This window comes from Sphaeramia orbicularis, chromosome 22, assembly GCF_902148855.1.
Source record: "Sphaeramia orbicularis chromosome 22, fSphaOr1.1, whole genome shotgun sequence".
Taxonomy (NCBI): Eukaryota; Metazoa; Chordata; class Actinopteri; order Kurtiformes; family Apogonidae; genus Sphaeramia; species Sphaeramia orbicularis.
Genome location: NC_043978.1, coordinates 1,361,152 through 1,379,492, shown reverse-complemented (window position 1 = coordinate 1,379,492; position 18,341 = coordinate 1,361,152). Strand labels below are relative to the sequence as shown.

At 37.9% G+C, this 18,341-nt stretch overlaps 1 protein-coding gene across 4 annotated transcripts in view; it reads right to left on the bottom strand.

Moving 5' to 3' along the window:
* crlf1a (cytokine receptor-like factor 1a) overlaps positions 1-18,341 on the bottom strand; it is an 88,032-nt gene that overhangs the window by 44,485 nt on the left and 25,206 nt on the right. For all 4 annotated transcript variants that reach the window (XM_030127571.1, XM_030127572.1, XM_030127568.1 and 1 more), the window contains exons 2-3: positions 9,922-10,200; positions 3,635-3,764 (exon numbers count right to left, since the gene is read on the bottom strand). In XM_030127571.1, coding sequence (XP_029983431.1) covers positions 3,635-3,764; positions 9,922-10,200 — 409 coding nt within the window. The remainder of the gene's footprint in view (positions 1-3,634; positions 3,765-9,921; positions 10,201-18,341) is intronic.

Below are 18,341 nucleotides of genomic sequence, written 5' to 3'. Positions count from 1 at the left end.
GCCTCCATCCACAATAATATACATTATATAGACTAAATGTCCTCTAACATTAACTTTTATTTGCAACATAGTATAACAAACTATTACATGATCAAAAGCAAATTAATTTTAGCAAAAGAAAAAAATTCTCCATTTTGAATGTCTGGAGTCATCAGAAATTTGTGATGTTAAAATGGGGTCAGGAGTAAAACAAAAAAGTTGGAAACCACTGATATAACTGATGTAATTTTTTTCTGATTTGCTCTAATACCCTTTGGATTTAATTTGAACTTAAACATCTACATGATACACATAACTTACACAAAGACAATATCTGATTTTCATTGAACAATGCAAAATGCAGAGGTTAATATCGTAGTAAATGGTGACAAATTAATTCAGACAAAAACAATCATTTGAAAGTTGTGGTAAAAATAGTTGTGGGTCTTTAAGGGTTAAACTGGGAAATGAAGTGGACTCTGTTTTATACTGAGGAAGACAGCCTGGTTCTGTTGGTAATTATAGAAACCATTGTTTTAACTTGGTACGTGTTAAATCCAGATTAGTATAAAAACAACAAAAACTAAAATGCAACCAGAATTAAAAGGATGAAAAACTGACAGTAAACGGAAGGCATTACAGATGTTTACAGTGAGTCTACCCTCGTCTTCAGTGTGTACTGTGTGTACTGTGTGTGTGCTGTGTGTGTACTTGTACCTGCGTTTGTACTTGAGTGTGTACTGTGTGTACTGTGTGTGTAGTGTGTACCTTCGTTTGTACTTGAGTGTGTACTGTGTGTTTCAGATTCAGATTCAGAAAACTTTATTTGTCCCTTATGGGCAATTCATTTGCAGCTTACCACAGACATCAGCCCACATCCAAAGTGCAATGTGACAAATATAAATAAATCAGTGCACAAATACAGGACTATTGAATGCAACTACGAATAAATGCATTTAAATAATCAACAATAAATAATCAATAAATACCAATGCAGACTAAAAGACTAAGACCCTATTGGTTCCGCTAATATTAAAAAAAACCAACAACAACAAAAAATCATATAAAATGACTAAAATGGCTTCTGTCAGAATTTAAAAGTGTGATAGCTGAAGGAATAAAAGATTTAGAATATCTGCTGGTTCTCCTCTGAGGAGGAGGCCTGAAGGCATTAAGGCAAACTTCAGATGCAACACATGGTGAGGGTCCCTGATGATGGGCGGGGCTTTGCTCACCACCTGAAGCTCCCAGAAGGAAGACCAGTCTGAGTTTGACTCCAATGATCTGGGAGCAGGTTTTTACAACAGCACGCAGACTGTTCTGGTCTTTCATAGTTGAAACATTGAACCATGTGTGTACTTGTACCTGCGTTTGTACTTGAGTGTGTACTGGGTGTGTACTTGTACCTGCGTTTGTATTTGAGTGTGTACTGGGTGTGTACTTGTACCTGCGTTTGTACTTGAGTGTGTACTGTGTGTGTACTTGTACCTACGTTTGTATTTGAGTGCGTACTGGGTGTGTACTTGTACCTGCGTGTGTACTTGAGTGTGTACTGTGTGTGTACTTGTACCTGCGTTTGTACTTGAGTGTGTACTTGTACCTGCGTTTGTATTTGAGTGTGTACTGGGTGTGTACTTGTACCTGCGTTTGTACTTGAGTGTGTACTGTGTGTGTACTTGTACCTGCGTTTGTATTTGAGTGTGTACTGGGTGTGTACTTGTACCTGCGTTTGTACTTGAGTGTGTACTGGGTGTGTACTTGTACCTGCGTGTGTACTTGAGTGTGTACTGTGTGTGTACTTGTACCTGCGTTTGTACTTGAGTGTGTACTTGTACCTGCGTTTGTACTTGAGTGTGTACTTGTACCTGCGTTTGTACTTGAGTGTGTACTGTGTGTGTACTTGTACCTGCGTTTGTACTTGAGTGTGTACTGTGTGTGTACTTGTACCTGCGTTTGTATTTGAGTGTGTACTGGGTGTGTACTTGTACCTGCGTTTGTACTTGAGTGTGTACTGTGTGTGTACTTGTACCTGCGTTTGTATTTGAGTGTGTACTGGGTGTGTACTTGTACCTGCGTTTGTACTTGAGTGTGTACTGGGTGTGTACTTGTACCTGCGTGTGTACTTGAGTGTGTACTGTGTGTGTACTTGTACCTGCGTTTGTACTTGAGTGTGTACTTGTACCTGCGTTTGTACTTGAGTGTGTACTGTGTGTGTACTTGTACCTGCGTTTGTACTTGAGTGTGTACTGGGTGTGTACTTGTACCTGTGTTTGTACTTGAGTGTGTACTGTGTGTGTACTTGTACCTGCGTTTGTACTTGAGTGTGTACTGTGTGTGTACTTATACCTGCGTTTGTACTTGAGTGTGTACTGGGTGTGTACTTGTACCTGCGTTTGTACTTGAGTGTGTACTGTGTGTGTACTTGTACCTGCGTTTGTATTTGAGTGTGTACTGGGTGTGTACTTGTACCTGCGTTTGTACTTGAGTGTGTACTGGGTGTGTACTTGTACCTGCGTGTGTACTTGAGTGTGTACTGTGTGTGTACTTGTACCTGCGTTTGTACTTGAGTGTGTACTTGTACCTGCGTTTGTACTTGAGTGTGTACTGTGTGTGTACTTGTACCTGCGTTTGTACTTGAGTGTGTACTGTGTGTGTACTTGTACCTGCGTTTGTATTTGAGTGTGTACTGGGTGTGTACTTGTACCTGCGTTTGTACTTGAGTGTGTACTGGGTGTGTACTTGTACCTGCGTGTGTACTTGAGTGTGTACTGTGTGTGTACTTGTACCTGCATTTGTACTTGAGTGTGTACTTGTACCTGCGTTTGTACTTGAGTGTGTACTTGTACCTGCGTTTGTACTTGAGTGTGTACTTGTACCTGCGTTTGTACTTGAGTGTGTACTGTGTGTGTACTTGTACCTGCGTTTGTACTTGAGTGTGTACTGGGTGTGTACTTGTACCTGTGTTTGCACTTGAGTGTGTACTGTGTGTGTACTTGTACCTGCGTTTGTACTTGAGTGTGTACTGGGTGTGTACTTGTACCTGCGTTTGTACTTGAGTGTGTACTGTGTGTGTACTTGTACCTGCGTTTGTACTTGAGTGTGTACTGTGTGTGTACTTGTACCTGCGTTTGTACTTGAGTGTGTACTGTGTGTGTACTTGTACCTGCGTTTGTACTTGAGTGTGTACTGTGTGTGTACTTGTACCTGCGTTTGTACTTGAGTGTGTACTGTGTGTGTACTTGTACCTGCGTTTGTACTTGAGTGTGTACTGTGTGTGTACTTGTACCTGCGTTTGTACTTGAGTGTGTACTGGGTGTGTACTTGTACCTGTGTTTGCACTTGAGTGTGTACTGTGTGTGTACTTGTACCTGCGTTTGTACTTGAGTGTGTACTGGGTGTGTACTTGTACCTGCGTTTGTACTTGAGTGTGTACTGTGTGTGTACTTGTACCTGCGTTTGTACTTGAGTGTGTACTGTGTGTGTACTTGTACCTGCGTTTGTACTTGAGTGTGTACTGTGTGTGTACTTGTACCTGCGTTTGTACTTGAGTGTGTACTGTGTGTGTACTTGTACCTGCGTTTGTACTTGAGTGTGTACTGTGTGTGTACTTGTACCTGCGTTTGTACTTGAGTGTGTACTGTGTGTGTACTTGTACCTGCGTTTGTACTTGAGTGTGTACTGGGTGCTGATGTTGCTCTCTCCTGGTCCTCCTGGAGTCCAGCTGCAGGTCAGGTCTTTGGTGTTCCTGGACCAACAGGTCAGATTGACCGGCTTCTCTGGAGGCACTGGGTGGGGGGGGGGGGGGGGGGGGGGGACAGAGGAGTGCAGAGAATGCAGAGGGTTAGTGAGGCTCCACCCCCTCCAACTGTTACGTCAGCCCTGTGGTCCACAGCCTCGTCCACCCAGGCTCCGCCCCCTCCTTCAGTCGTGTCAGCCCTGTGGTCCACAGTCTCGTCCACCAAGGCTCCGCCCCCTCCTTCAGTCGTGTCAGCCCTGTGGTCCACAGCCTCGTCCACCCAGGCTCCGCCCCCTCCTTCAGTCGTGTCAGCCCTGTGGTCCACAGTCTCGTCCACCAAGGCTCCGCCCCCTCCTACAGTCGTGTCAGCCCTGTGGTCCACAGTCTCGTCCACCCAGGCTCCGCCCCCTCCTTCAGTCGTGTCAGCCCTGTGGTCCACAGTCTCGTCCACCAAGGCTCCGCCCCCCTCCTACAGTCGTGTCAGCCCTGTGGTCCACAGTCTCGTCCACCCAGGCTCCGCCCCCTCCTTCAGTCGTGTCAGCCCTGTGGTCCACGGCCTCGTCCACCCAGGCTCCGCCCCCTCCTTCAGTCGTGTCAGCCCTGTGGTCCACGGCCTCGTCCACCCAGGCTCCGCCCCCTCCTTCAGTCGTGTCAGCCCTGTGGTCCACGGTCTCGTCCACCCAGGCTCCGCCCCCTCCTTCAGTCGTGTCAGCCCTGTGGTCCACAGCCTCGTCCACCCAGGCTCCGCCCCCTCCTTCAGTCGTGTCAGCCCTGTGGTCCACGGTCTCGTCCACCCAGGCTCCGCCCCCTCCTTCAGTCGTGTCAGCCCTGTGGTCCACAGCCTCGTCCACCCAGGCTCCGCCCCCTCCTTCAGTCGTGTCAGCCCTGTGGTCCACAGCCTCGTCCACCCAGGCTCCGCCCCCTCCTCCAGTCGTGTCAGCCCTGTGGTCCACAGCCTCGTCCACCCAGGCTCCGCCCCCTCCTTCAGTCGTGTCAGCCCTGTGGTCCACAGCCTCGTCCACCCAGGCTCCGCCCCCTCCTTCAGTCGTGTCAGCCCTGTGGTCCACAGCCTCGTCCACCCACTGCTGATGTTCCTCTTAAACTGGTGTGAATGTGTGTGTGTGATTGGATGGGACTGGGCCCCCTGCCAACATTCCTCACATCTCAGAACACACGGTCCTCAACCATAAGTAGACCCTCATTCTTCAGAGTGGAAACATGGACTCCTGTCTGTTTGTCCTGTTAACAGCTCAGACAGATTTTTATGTGCATTAGAACTACAAGAAAAGGAACCGCACACATAATGACATAATGTCTGTTATTATATATGTCAGAATGTAAATCAAAACCCGTAATTTTATGAATAAAGTCGAATACAAAAACACTTATAATTTTACGAGAATTAAGTGGTAATATTATGAGAATAACATCATAATTTAAAAACAGGTGGAAAAAATATCAGAATTTACCGGAATACAGTCGTACCCACTGGTGTCATAATGGAGAACTGGAACATTCTGTGAGGTTCTACTTTCATTTGGGGTTTACGCACAAAGGCCAAATACTGAGCCTATTAGCCCCGCCCACCAAATACTGACCTTATTAGCCCCGCCCATCACCAACACATTAGCATTAGTGATCCACTCCAACAGAAGTAAAAGTTGCTGCTTCGCTTGTTGTGTTCGCTGTAACTGGAAACTGTCATCAACAAGGATTAAGGCTTACGATTTATAAATTATGACTTTTTATCGTACTATGGCAAATTTATTTTCAAAATATTCCGACTTTAATCTCATAAAAGTACGGAAATTATTTTTGTTAAATTGAGGTTTTGTTTTTTTTTTTTTAATTTGACTTTATTCTCATAATATTATGACTTTATTCTCTATATATTATGGCTTTATTGTCGTAGTGGCATGTTTTTATTTTTCCGATGTAGCCTAATATGCTAACATACAGCTGGTTTGAATGAGGACAATTTCAGATGGACTTTGTCTGAATCCTGTTCAACTGAATCCAAATGTAACTGTAGACGGTATTAAAATGATTCACATCCAGATGTTTCACTCTGACAAAGACGTCAATTTGAAGAAAAAATACAGTTTCAGTTTCATCTACGAGCATGGCTGAGCCATAAACGATACTGAACAATAATAAAATTATAATGGGGGTCCTTGAAAAGCCAACAGTTTTTCGATCCCTTGTTTGTTCATAACTTGTCTGCTTACTTTACAGCTGGAGTTCGTCTGTTAAACTTTTATTGCACCCATGTCTCAGAAATGACTTTATATAGTATATTTTATTATAAGCAATATAAATAATGATCAAAACTACAGAAAAACTAAACCCAACTGTTGCCTGTCCCTCCCAGCTTGGATTTGGGATCAGGATGAGGTTAGAGCGAAAATATGTTTTAAGTAAGTTTATTAGTCTATTTATGACTAAAGGTTGTTTATTATGTTATAAGACACCGCAGTAACAAAGAAAAGGCCCAGTAAAAAAAAAAAAAAAAATAGCACTGATACTGCTTTTTAACAATAGGTGTAAGGAAAGGCTCGTCCCCGAAGACCCAGCAGGACCCAGCAGGACCCAGCAGGACCCAGCAGGACCCAGCAGGACCCAACAGGACCCAACAGGACCCAGCAGGACCCAGCAGGACCCCACAGGACCCAGCAGGACCCAGCAGGACCCAGCAGGACCCCAGGGTCTTTCCTCAGCGTCAGACCCTCAGACTATGAGTGATAGTGCGGGTAATGGACCACACAGATGGTCAAAGCAGGGACACACTCATGGAGGCCTCCCACAGACCTCCCACAGCAGAACACTAAAGATAAAATACAGCAACAACTGTGAGGGGACGCTTCCCAGACAGACCCACACTTCCTGGTAGTTCCATTCCAGTCATTTCTGCTCCACTCTCACCTCTAACTGTGATACATGTTTGACTGGAACACACCTTCAGTTCAACAGGAACAAACAGAGCTGATGACCACATTAGTCCCTTTGGTCCATCGTCCATCTGAGCTAAACTGTCCCCAAATTTATATAAATGTGTTAAAAACAGAAGTGTGTAACTAGGGATGTAACCTTATGAAAATTTCATATGATGGTTATTGTGACCAAAATCATCACGGTTATCATTATCATGATATTATTGATACTGTGCTCAAAATGTTCGAAAAGTACTGATACACACACTGAAATAATTTAACCAAGTTGTATTTTTAAGAGCTGGAGGAGGAGTCTGGGGAGAGGGAAGTCTGCGCATCCCTGCTTAGACTGTTGCCCCCGCGGCCCGGCCCCGGATAAGCGGTGGATAATGGATGGATGGATGGATGGATGGATTTTTAAAAATAAATAAACAAATAAATAAAATAATAGGCACAATGTCCCTTCTGTGTCAGAAACATTCAAATATTAACCCTTAGTGGTCTGAGTCTATTTTGTCTGTTTTTCAGTCCTTTTGATTTGGCCTTTATATACTATAGAAACAAATGTTTACTATACCCATGTTTGGAATCTGTTTTTTCAGCACAACTTCATCTATATCATCTGTCTATTATTGTTTTCACTTTAATCTACTATAAAAACATAAAAGACCAGAAAACACAAAAAAATATAAAATCCGATTTGAAAAATTTATATACTTCATTACATAAATAACACACAGATGCTTAACAAACCTTTTCAAAGACTTTAAAAGTGAATATTGGTTCCAAATATTAGATATAGAAAATCAAAATTGTAATCAATTAATTAACTATATTTACTTCACTAATTTAATTAACTATACTCAAATATTTGACATAAAAGCAGATCTTTACATCAGCATTTTCTCCAGAAAAGTGCGGTAATCAAACACAGTTATTATGATAATTAGAATTTAAACGGTAATACTAACCGTCTGCAATTTTACCACGGTTTATCGTTATACCGGTAATCGTTACATCCCTAATCAGTACAATTACATGAACATTTACTATTACGCAAATTAGGTGATGGCATCATTTAGGAACTTCTAGTGACTGTTAGGATTTTCGTCCAAACTGAAGAAAATTAACAGAAAAACTCAACCACCAAACCAATAAACCAATCCCTAACCTCCTGACTGCAGTGACCACTATGCATGAAAGGGTTCATTTAAAAACTGTCATAATTTAACCCTTTCATGCATACTGGTCACTGCAGTGGTCAGTTCTTCTCCAGCTGTTCTCTTGTGTATTCATGGATTTTGTTGTTTTAGTTCCATATCAGCCAACACAGTGGACACTTATGCACCATCCCATAATAATACACTGACATTCAGACCTTTACTGTAACTTTACTGTTCTCTGTAAACCTGATCTGCACTAACATGTTTGAGTGTAAATCAATTTCTAATTGTTATTGGACTGTAATTAACAGTTTTCTGAAGCAAAAAGGTTTTTTTTTTTTGTTTTTTTGCATATCCTCCTGAGACCTAGCAATGCATTTGTCCTCTGTAGGGGACAAAAGTTTGACAGTTTTACTCTAAAAATGCTGTGCATTGCAAAGGACATTCCATTAAAAAATCAATAAATAAATAAAAATCATTTTAAAAATGTATCTGAAAAAACTGTTGCATTATGCAGTTTCCAATCAAGACAATTTTTTAATGTAAAAAAGCTAAAACTGTCAGTTTCCTGGGTCTCAGAGGATATTATCTCCATGAAATGAGTAATAACTAATATTAGAGTGTGAGAAAATGTGAGAAAACAGTAGCAATTTAGCAATTGGTGGCATTAAAAATGTTTTTTTTCATAGTTTTCACACAGTTTATCACTTTCTGATGATGATTTTTAAATACATTTTTCTTTGCTTCAAAACTTAAATCCATGGTGTCCAGCTGAATGGACATTTTTGTAACTCCACGAAAAATAGGTTCATTTAAAAAAAAAAAAAAATCAATTGCATTGTTTTTTTTCATGCCTAAAGAGGAATAAAAACACTCAAGAAAAAAATATTGACTAAGGTTGTCATAATTCATGTATGAAAGGGTTAATGTTTTTTGCTCTAAATCAAAGAGAAAAAAATGGTGTTGTTGTTATTTATAGGTTATTATAATATTATTTTTGAGTGTGATGCCCTAACTTGCACTTTGCAAATTCATGCCCAGGGCCGGATTGGAACCCTTGGCGGGCCGGTTTTGGCCCCCACATGGGCCGCATGTTTGACACCTGTGGTTTAGAGCAGTGGTTCTCAAATGGGTGCACGCGTACCCCTGGGGGTACGTGAAGACACTCCAGGGGGTACGTGAGATTTTAAAATATATTTAAAAAGTAGCATCCATGCAAAAATCCTTTAAAATAATTATTAAATTAATTAAATATTTCAGGAAAATATATAAGTTCATAAAATGAATTTTATATTCAGTAGGCTATTCAACTTCATCATCCTAAAAACCCAGAGTCTCCCCCAGACCAGAACGGTTTGACCCAACCTGTCGTATGCCACCTAGCATCACCTGTCAATCACTTGAAAACTCAAACAATGGAGTCGTGGTTGAAGTGTAATTCTTTTGAAAACACAGAGGGACAAGTGGCAAAGAAGGCCAAAGCAGAGCCGGCAAAATTCCACCTGTATCTTGAAGATTATGTTTTATTTGGATTTGCGTCCACAAGTTGCGACCCACCCAAGGCACTGTGTTTTTTCTGTGGGGAGAAATGAGCTAACAGTAGCATGAAGCCAGCACATCTGCAGCGCCGTCTGAAGACTGAACGTGGATGTCACGTTGGTAAGCCACCGGACTTTTTTAAGAGGAAACTGTCTGAATTCAGATCATCTCAAGAACGATGCAGAAGACCTCCACATCAGCCAAAGCCCTGGAGGCCTCTTATGTGGTGTCTTTGCTCGTAGCTGAAGCCAAGAATCCATTCACACATAATTACTTTTATGTGCACAAATCTTTATTTATAATCAAGTTAATTATTTCTTTCTTTTTTTAGTTATATCTTTTTATTTCCAAATAATTCAAGAGAGACCACTACAAATGGAGTTCCAAAGTTTAATAAATCAGACACTGATGGCACTGCACTGTTTTTAAGTCAGTTTTTTCAACCAAAAATGCTTTGTGCTGGTCGGGGGGGTACTTGGCTGAAAAAGTATTTCACAGGGGGTACATGACTGAAAAAAGGTTGAGAACCACTGGTTAGGAGGACATCGTACACTAGTGACAGAGTTGAACTTACTGCCGACGTAGAGGCAGGATCCGGCCAGGATGTGTCCCTTGTGGTTGTGACAGACCAGGTTGTCCCCAGACTTCTGCCTGGACGCGTTGAGTCCGGCCAGCGTCACGCTGAGGTTGGTGGGGCTCAGCACTCGGTACAAAGAGCCGGGCAGCTGTTGACCGTTCAGAGTCCAGAACAGAGAGCTGGCGTGGACGCCCAGGTCGGGGTGGACCCAGCAGCTGGCCGTTAGGTTGGACCCCATCCGCAGGACCGGATCCTGGGGGTAGATGACCGCTACATCTGGACGGAGGAGGAGAGCAGCATTAGAGGAGGACGCTCATGCTCGCATGTGTCCGTTAACCGCTCTGGTGACTCCACAGTGGGTTCAAGGAATTTATGGTTCTGCTTGATACGGACCACCTTCAAACAGGGGGCGTGTCCCTTTGGTATCACCCTTAGGCTCCGCCCACAGCAGGTCTTAACACACAATTCAGATTTTTGGGTGAAATCTGATTTTCTGTGTGTGTTGGTTCATATTCCACATTAAATGTGACTTCTATGAGGTTTGAGTCTGAACTGAATGTGACCCTGAAGTGACCCACATAGACTAAAGAGGTCCTGAAGTGACCCACATGCACTAAAGAGGTCCTGAGGAGACCCACGTGGACTAAAGAGGTCCTGAAGTGACCCACATGCACTAAAGAGGTCCTGAGGAGACCCACGTGAACTAAAGAGGTCCTGAAGTGACCCACATGCACTAAAGAGGTCCTGAGAAGACCCACATAGACTAAAGAGGTCCTGAAGTGACCCACATGCACTAAAGAGGTCCTGAAGTGACCCACATGCACTAAAGAGGTCCTGAGGAGACCCACGTGAACTAAAGAGGTCCTGAAGTGACCCACATGCACTAAAGAGGTCCTGAAGTGACCCACATGCACTACAGAGGTCCTGAGGAGACCCACGTGGACTAAAGAGGTCCTGAAGTGACCCACATGCACTAAAGAGGTCCTGAGGAGACCCACGTGAACTAAAGAGGTCCTGAAGTGACCCACATGCACTAAAGAGGTCCTGAGAAGACCCACATAGACTAAAGAGGTCCTGAAGTGACCCACATGCACTAAAGAGGTCCTGAGGAGACCCACGTGGACTAAAGAGGTCCTGAAGTGACCCACATAGACTAAAGAGGTCCTGAAGTGACCCACATGCACTAAAGAGGTCCTGAGGAGACCCACGTGGACTAAAGAGGTCCTGAAGTGACCCACATGCACTAAAGAGGTCCTGAGGAGACCCACATAGACTAAAGAGGTCCTGAAGTGACCCACATGCACTAAAGAGGTCCTGAGGAGACCCACGTGGACTAAAGAGGTCCTGAAGTGACCCACATGCACTAAAGAGGTCCTGAGGAGACCCACATAGACTAAAGAGGTCCTGAAGTGACCCACATGCACTAAAGAGGTCCTGAGGAGACCCACGTGGACTAAAGAGGTCCTGAAGTGACCCACATGCACTAAAGAGGTCCTGAAGTGACCCACATGCACTAAAGAGGTCCTGAGAAGACCCACATAGACTAAAGAGGTCCTGAAGTGACCCACATGCACTAAAGAGGTCCTGAAGTGACCCACATGCACTAAAGAGGTCCTGAAGAGACCCACATGCACTAAAGAGGTCCTGAAGTGACCCACATACACTAAAGAGGTCCTAAAGTGACCCACATGCACTAAAGAGGTCCTGAAGTGACCCACATGCACTAAAGAGGTCCTGTAGTGAGCCCCATGCACTAAAGAGGTCCTGATGGAATACCAGACCACGCAGACACACACTGTGTTTACAGAAGGAAATATGGTTTTCCTCCGCTCTGACCAACAACTGGGATGTTTGTCGCATTTCAATGACGTAAAGGTTGAATAAATGTGACCTGGACATTCAGACTGAAGTCACATTGGAAAATATCAGATACGGATCAGATTTAGGACCACACATGAAAGCGGTCTGGGTCAGATTTAGGACCGTATATGAAAGTGGTCTGGGTCAGATTAGTGCTGTTCAAACTGTCTTTAACAGATCAGATCCAGGTCCCATATGGACACAAACATCAGATTTGGGACACATTCACCTTCAGTGTGAACAGAACCATCGTGTGGAAAACCCAAATGCTGTTCTTAAAAGGATCATGTCCTAATGCTGTGTTCATGTCAGATAAATGCTGCCAGTGTGATCAAACTGTATCATATAATTTCCCAAATACTTAACAACTGTAAATGAAATGGAAAATGTGAAATATGGAGGGAAATATATTTCAATGTAAAACAAAACACTTTCTAATCTAAGCATTGTAGCTACGCTGAGCATTCCGTCACTTCCTCGACCGTTATGTAATAAAGTTACATGACGACGATGAAAAAGGCATCAGTTAACTCTAGATCAGGGGTGTCAAACATGTGACCTGAGGGCCAAAACCGACCCACCGAAGGCTCCAATCCGGTCTGTGGGATGGATCTGTGAAATGCACTGATGACACTGTAGATATTAACTACAGACGCAGTATGGTGGTCAGTGGTTAACACGATCAGCTCATAAGTAAGAAGGTCCTTTGCTCTCAGGTTCTTTGAATATTTCCATGCACCTCCATATACTCTTTTCCCTGACGTCTACATCTGCTCCCTCTCCTCCTTCTCCTTCTCCACTCCATGTTAAACATCTGCTCCCCAGATCCGGTGCCCGCCGCCTCGCTTCAGTCCGTTATTGTCAGATGGTCAACATTTCAGGTCTATTACTCATCAAATTTCCATTGAAATCGAACGCAGTTATTAAACCGAATTTTACTGGCACAGGAATTATTTCTGTTTCCATCCACTAGTATTCAGGTTCCACATTCAGCCCGATTTGATCTGCAGTGGGCCGAACCAGTAAAATATTATAATAACCTAGAAATAAGGACAACTGACAATTTATGTCTGTGTTTTAGTGCAAAAAACCCATTAAATTATGAAAATACTTACTTTTATAAACTATCCAAACAAAAAAGATGTGAATAACCTGAAAAAAACTGAAATTTCTTAAGAAAAATAAGTGAAATTATACCAGTCTTCTTCCTCCACCTCTCATGTGTCCATGAACATTCTGGACCAGATCTCCAAAGACACTAAACACTGAGGAACAGGAAGAAAAGAGTTCAAACTGGACTGAATTTAATACAGACATTTCAGGTTCTTCATATCTTCATATTTGTTCAGGTTATTCACATTTTATTTTTATAGGATAGTTTGGAAATGTAAATATTTTCAGAATTTAATGTAATTATTTTTTTTTTTTTTTTTTTGCACTAAAATTTGAAGTTGTTCTCTATAGGCATAATGTTAGGTTTTTTTGGGGTGGTTTTTAGGTGGTTTTTGCGTGATTTTTACGTGGTTTTTGGGTATTTTTTGGGTGATTTTTGGGTGTTTATTGGGTAATTTTTAAGTGGTTTTGGGGTCATTTTTGGGTGATTTTTAGGTGGTTTTTGTGTAATTTTGGGGTGATTTTTAGGTGGTTTTTGAGTAATTTTTGGGTGATTTTTAGGTGGTTTTAGGGTAATTTTTGGTTGATTTTTAGGTGGTTTTTGGGTGATTTTTGGGTGTTTTTTGGGTGAGTTTTAGGTGGTTTTTGGGTGATTTTTAGGTATTTTTTGGGTGATTTTTAGGTGGTTTTTGGGTACTTTTTGGGTGATTTTTAGGTATTTTTTGGGTGATTTTTAGGTGGTTTTTGGGTACTTTTTGGGTGATTTTTAGGTATTTTTGGGTGATTTTTAGGTGGTTTTTGGGTAATTTTTGGGTGATTTTTAGGTATTTTTGGGTGATTTTTAGGTGGTTTTTGGGTAATTTTTGGGTGATTTTTAGGTATTTTTGGGTGATTTTTAGGTGGTTTTTGGGCAATTTTTGGGTGAATTTGGGTGATTTTTGAGTAGTAACTTCTCATTTGTCCATGTGCATTATGGACCAGATCTACAAAGACACTAAACACTGAGGAACAGGAAGAAAAGAGTTCAAACTGGACTGAATTTTCCTTAGACATTTCAGGTTGTTCAAATTTATTCAGGTTATTTGCACTAAAACAAAGACAAAAATTTGAAGTTGTCATTATTTACAGACAGAATGTTTTTTTGTTTTTGTTTTTTTTACATCAAACCCAGAAGAAAATGTGCAGTCATTCTTTTTTGTCAGTTATTTTGCTGTTTAAAGGGACAGGAACACTTTTCCTTCCCATCCCTACATTTACGGCCCATGGTTTGAACTACAGGACTTTTCATTAAATCACTTCGGTGTGCTTTTGTGTCCGTGGGTTTTTCAGAGGCAGTGTAAATCTAACACTACTCCTTCAGATTGTGACAGCTCCAAAAATAAGATAATTATAAAAATGATTAAACCACCACAGCCGTCCAAGAATAACCTGGAAGATCAGGGTAGCTGTCAGCTCATCCAGATTTATCCACCAAATTTACGACCTGTAACGTTCGGTGGGATAATCCAATTCAGAAGGCAAACAATAAGAACAAAGTGCGCATGGATGTCAGTGTCATAAAAAGTATAATATGACTGGTGTGGTTAGTTGAACTAAATGGATGAGTGACGGGACAGACTGCGACTGCAGACACACTGTCCAATCCAACCTGCTCAGCTTTAACGGAACAACAGGACAGCAGCTTAGGCTCTGCAGGTTGCACTGCAAAAAAATCCTGTTGTTTTTACGGAAAAAAACTGGCAGCTGTGGTTACCAGAGCAATACTGTAAAAAACACATCCAACTGTAAACCTATTTACGGAGTAACATGTAGATTTAACATTTTAAACATGTAGATTTAACATTTTAAACATGTAGATTTAGCATTTTAAACATGTAGATTTAGCATTTTAACATGTAGATTTAACATTTTAAACATGTAGATTTAACATTTTAAACATGTAGATTTAACATTTTAAACATGTAGATTTAACATTTTAAACATGTAGATTTAACATTTTAAACATGTAGATTTAACATTTTAAACCTGTAGATTTAACATTTTAAACCTGTAGATTTAACATTTTAAACATGTAGATTTAACATTTTAAACATGTAGATTTAACATTTTAAACATGTAGATTTAACATTTTAAACATGTAGATTTAGCATTTTAAACATGTAGATTTAGCATTTTAACATGTAGATTTAACATTTTAAACATGTAGATTTAACATTTTAAACATGTAGATTTAACAGTTTAAACATGTAGATTTAACATTTTAAACTTGTAGATTTAACATTTTAAACTTGTAGATTTAACATTTTAAACATGTAGATTTAACATTTTAAACATGTAGATTTAGCATTTTAAACATGTAGATTTAGCATTTTAACATGTAGATTTAACATTTTAAACATGTAGATTTAACATTTTAAACATGTAGATTTAACATTTTAAACATGTAGATTTAACATTTTAAACATGTAGATTTAACATTTTAAACCTGTAGATTTAACATTTTAAACCTGTAGATTTAACATTTTAAACATGTAGATTTAACATTTTAAACATGTAGATTTAACATTTTAAACATGTAGATTTAGCATTTTAACATGTAGATTTAGCATTTTAACATGTAGATTTAACATTTTAAACATGTAGATTTAACAGTTTAAACATGTAGATTTAACATTTTAAACATGTAGATTTAGCATTTTAAACATGTAGATTTAACATTTTAAACATGTAGATTTAGCATTTTAAACATGTAGATTTAACATTTTAAACATGTAGATTTAACATTTTAAACATGTAGATTTAGCATTTTAACATGTAGATTTAACATTTTAACATGTAGATTTAACATTTTAAACCTGTAGATTTAACATTTTAAACATGTAGATTTAACATTTTAAACATGTAGATTTAGCATTTTAAACATGTAGATTTAACATTTTAAACATGTAGATTTAACATTTTAAACATGTAGATTTAACATTTTAAACATGTAGATTTAGCATTTTAAACATGTAGATTTAACATTTTAAACATGTAGATTTAACATTTTAAACATGTAGATTTAGCATTTTAAACATGTAGATTTAGCATTTTAACATGTAGATTTAACATTTTAAACATGTAGATTTAACATTTTAAACATGTAGATTTAACATTTTAAACATGTAGATTTAACATTTTAAACATGTAGATTTAACATTTTAAACATGTAGATTTAACATTTTAAACCTGTAGATTTAACATTTTAAACCTGTAGATTTAACATTTTAAACATGTAGATTTAACATTTTAAACATGTAGATTTAACATTTTAAACATGTAGATTTAACATTTTAAACATGTAGATTTAGCATTTTAAACATGTAGATTTAGCATTTTAACATGTAGATTTAACATTTTAAACATGTAGATTTAACATTTTAAACATGTAGATTTAACAGTTTAAACATGTAGATTTAACATTTTAAACTTGTAGATTTAACATTTTAAACTTGTAGATTTAACATTTTAAACATGTAGATTTAACATTTTAAACATGTAGATTTAGCATTTTAAACATGTAGATTTAGCATTTTAACATGTAGATTTAACATTTTAAACATGTAGATTTAACATTTTAAACATGTAGATTTAACATTTTAAACATGTAGATTTAACATTTTAAACCTGTAGATTTAACATTTTAAACCTGTAGATTTAACATTTTAAACATGTAGATTTAACATTTTAAACATGTAGATTTAACATTTTAAACATGTAGATTTAACATTTTAAACATGTAGATTTAGCATTTTAAACATGTAGATTTAGCATTTTAACATGTAGATTTAACATTTTAAACATGTAGATTTAACATTTTAAACATGTAGATTTAACAGTTTAAACATGTAGATTTAACATTTTAAACATGTAGATTTAGCATTTTAAACATGTAGATTTAACATTTTAAACATGTAGATTTAGCATTTTAAACATGTAGATTTAACATTTTAAACATGTAGATTTAACATTTTAAACATGTAGATTTAGCATTTTAACATGTAGATTTAACATTTTAACATGTAGATTTAACATTTTAAACCTGTAGATTTAACATTTTAAACATGTAGATTTAACATTTTAAACATGTAGATTTAACATTTTAAACATGTAGATTTAACATTTTAAACATGTAGATTTAACATTTTAAACATGTAGATTTAACATTTTAAACATGTAGATTTAGCATTTTAAACCTGTAGATTTAACATTTTAAACTTGTAGATTTAACATTTTAACATGTAGATTTAACATTTTAAACATGTAGATTTAACATTTTAAACATGTAGATTTAGCATTTTAAACATGTAGATTTAACATTTTAAACATGTAGATTTAACATTTTAAACATGTAGATTTAGCATTTTAGACATGTAGATTTAACATTTTAAACATGTAGATTTAACATTTTAAACATGTAGATTTAACATTTTAAACATGTAGATTTAGCATTTTAAACATGTAGATTTAACATTTTAAACATGTAGATTTAACATTTTAAATGTGTAGATTTAGCATTTTAAACATGTAGATTTAACATTTTAAACCTGTAGATTTAGCATTTTAAACATGTAGATTTAACATTTTAAACATGTAGATTTAACATTTTAAACATGTAGATTTAACATTTTAAACATGTAGATTTAACATTTTAAACATGTAGATTTAGCATTTTAAACATGTAGATTTAACATTTCAAACCTGTAGATTTAGCATTTTAAACATGTAGATTTAACATTTTAAACATGTAGATTTAACAGTTTAAACATGTAGATTTAACATTTTAAACATGTAGATTTAACAGTTTAAACATGTAGATTTAGCATTTTAAACCTGTAGATTTAACATTTTAAACATGTAGATTTAACATTTTAAACATGTAGATTTAACATTTTAAACATGTAGATTTAACATTTTAAACATGTAGATTTAACATTTTAAACCTGTAGATTTAACATTTTAAACATGTAGATTTAGCATTTTAAACATGTAGATTTAACATTTTAAACATGTAGATTTAACATTTTAAACATGTAGATTTAGCATTTTAAACATGTAGATTTAACATTTTAAACATGTAGATTTAACATTTTAAACATGTAGATTTAGCATTTTAAACATGTAGATTTAACATTTTAAACATGTAGATTTAACATTTTAAACATGTAGATTTAGCATTTTAAACATGTAGATTTAGCATTTTAACATGTAGATTTAACATTTTAAACATGTAGATTTAACATTTTAAACATGTAGATTTAACAGTTTAAACATGTAGATTTAACATTTTAAACATGTAGATTTAGCATTTTAAACATGTAGATTTAACATTTTAAACATGTAGATTTAGCATTTTAAACATGTAGATTTAACATTTTAAACATGTAGATTTAGCATTTTAAACA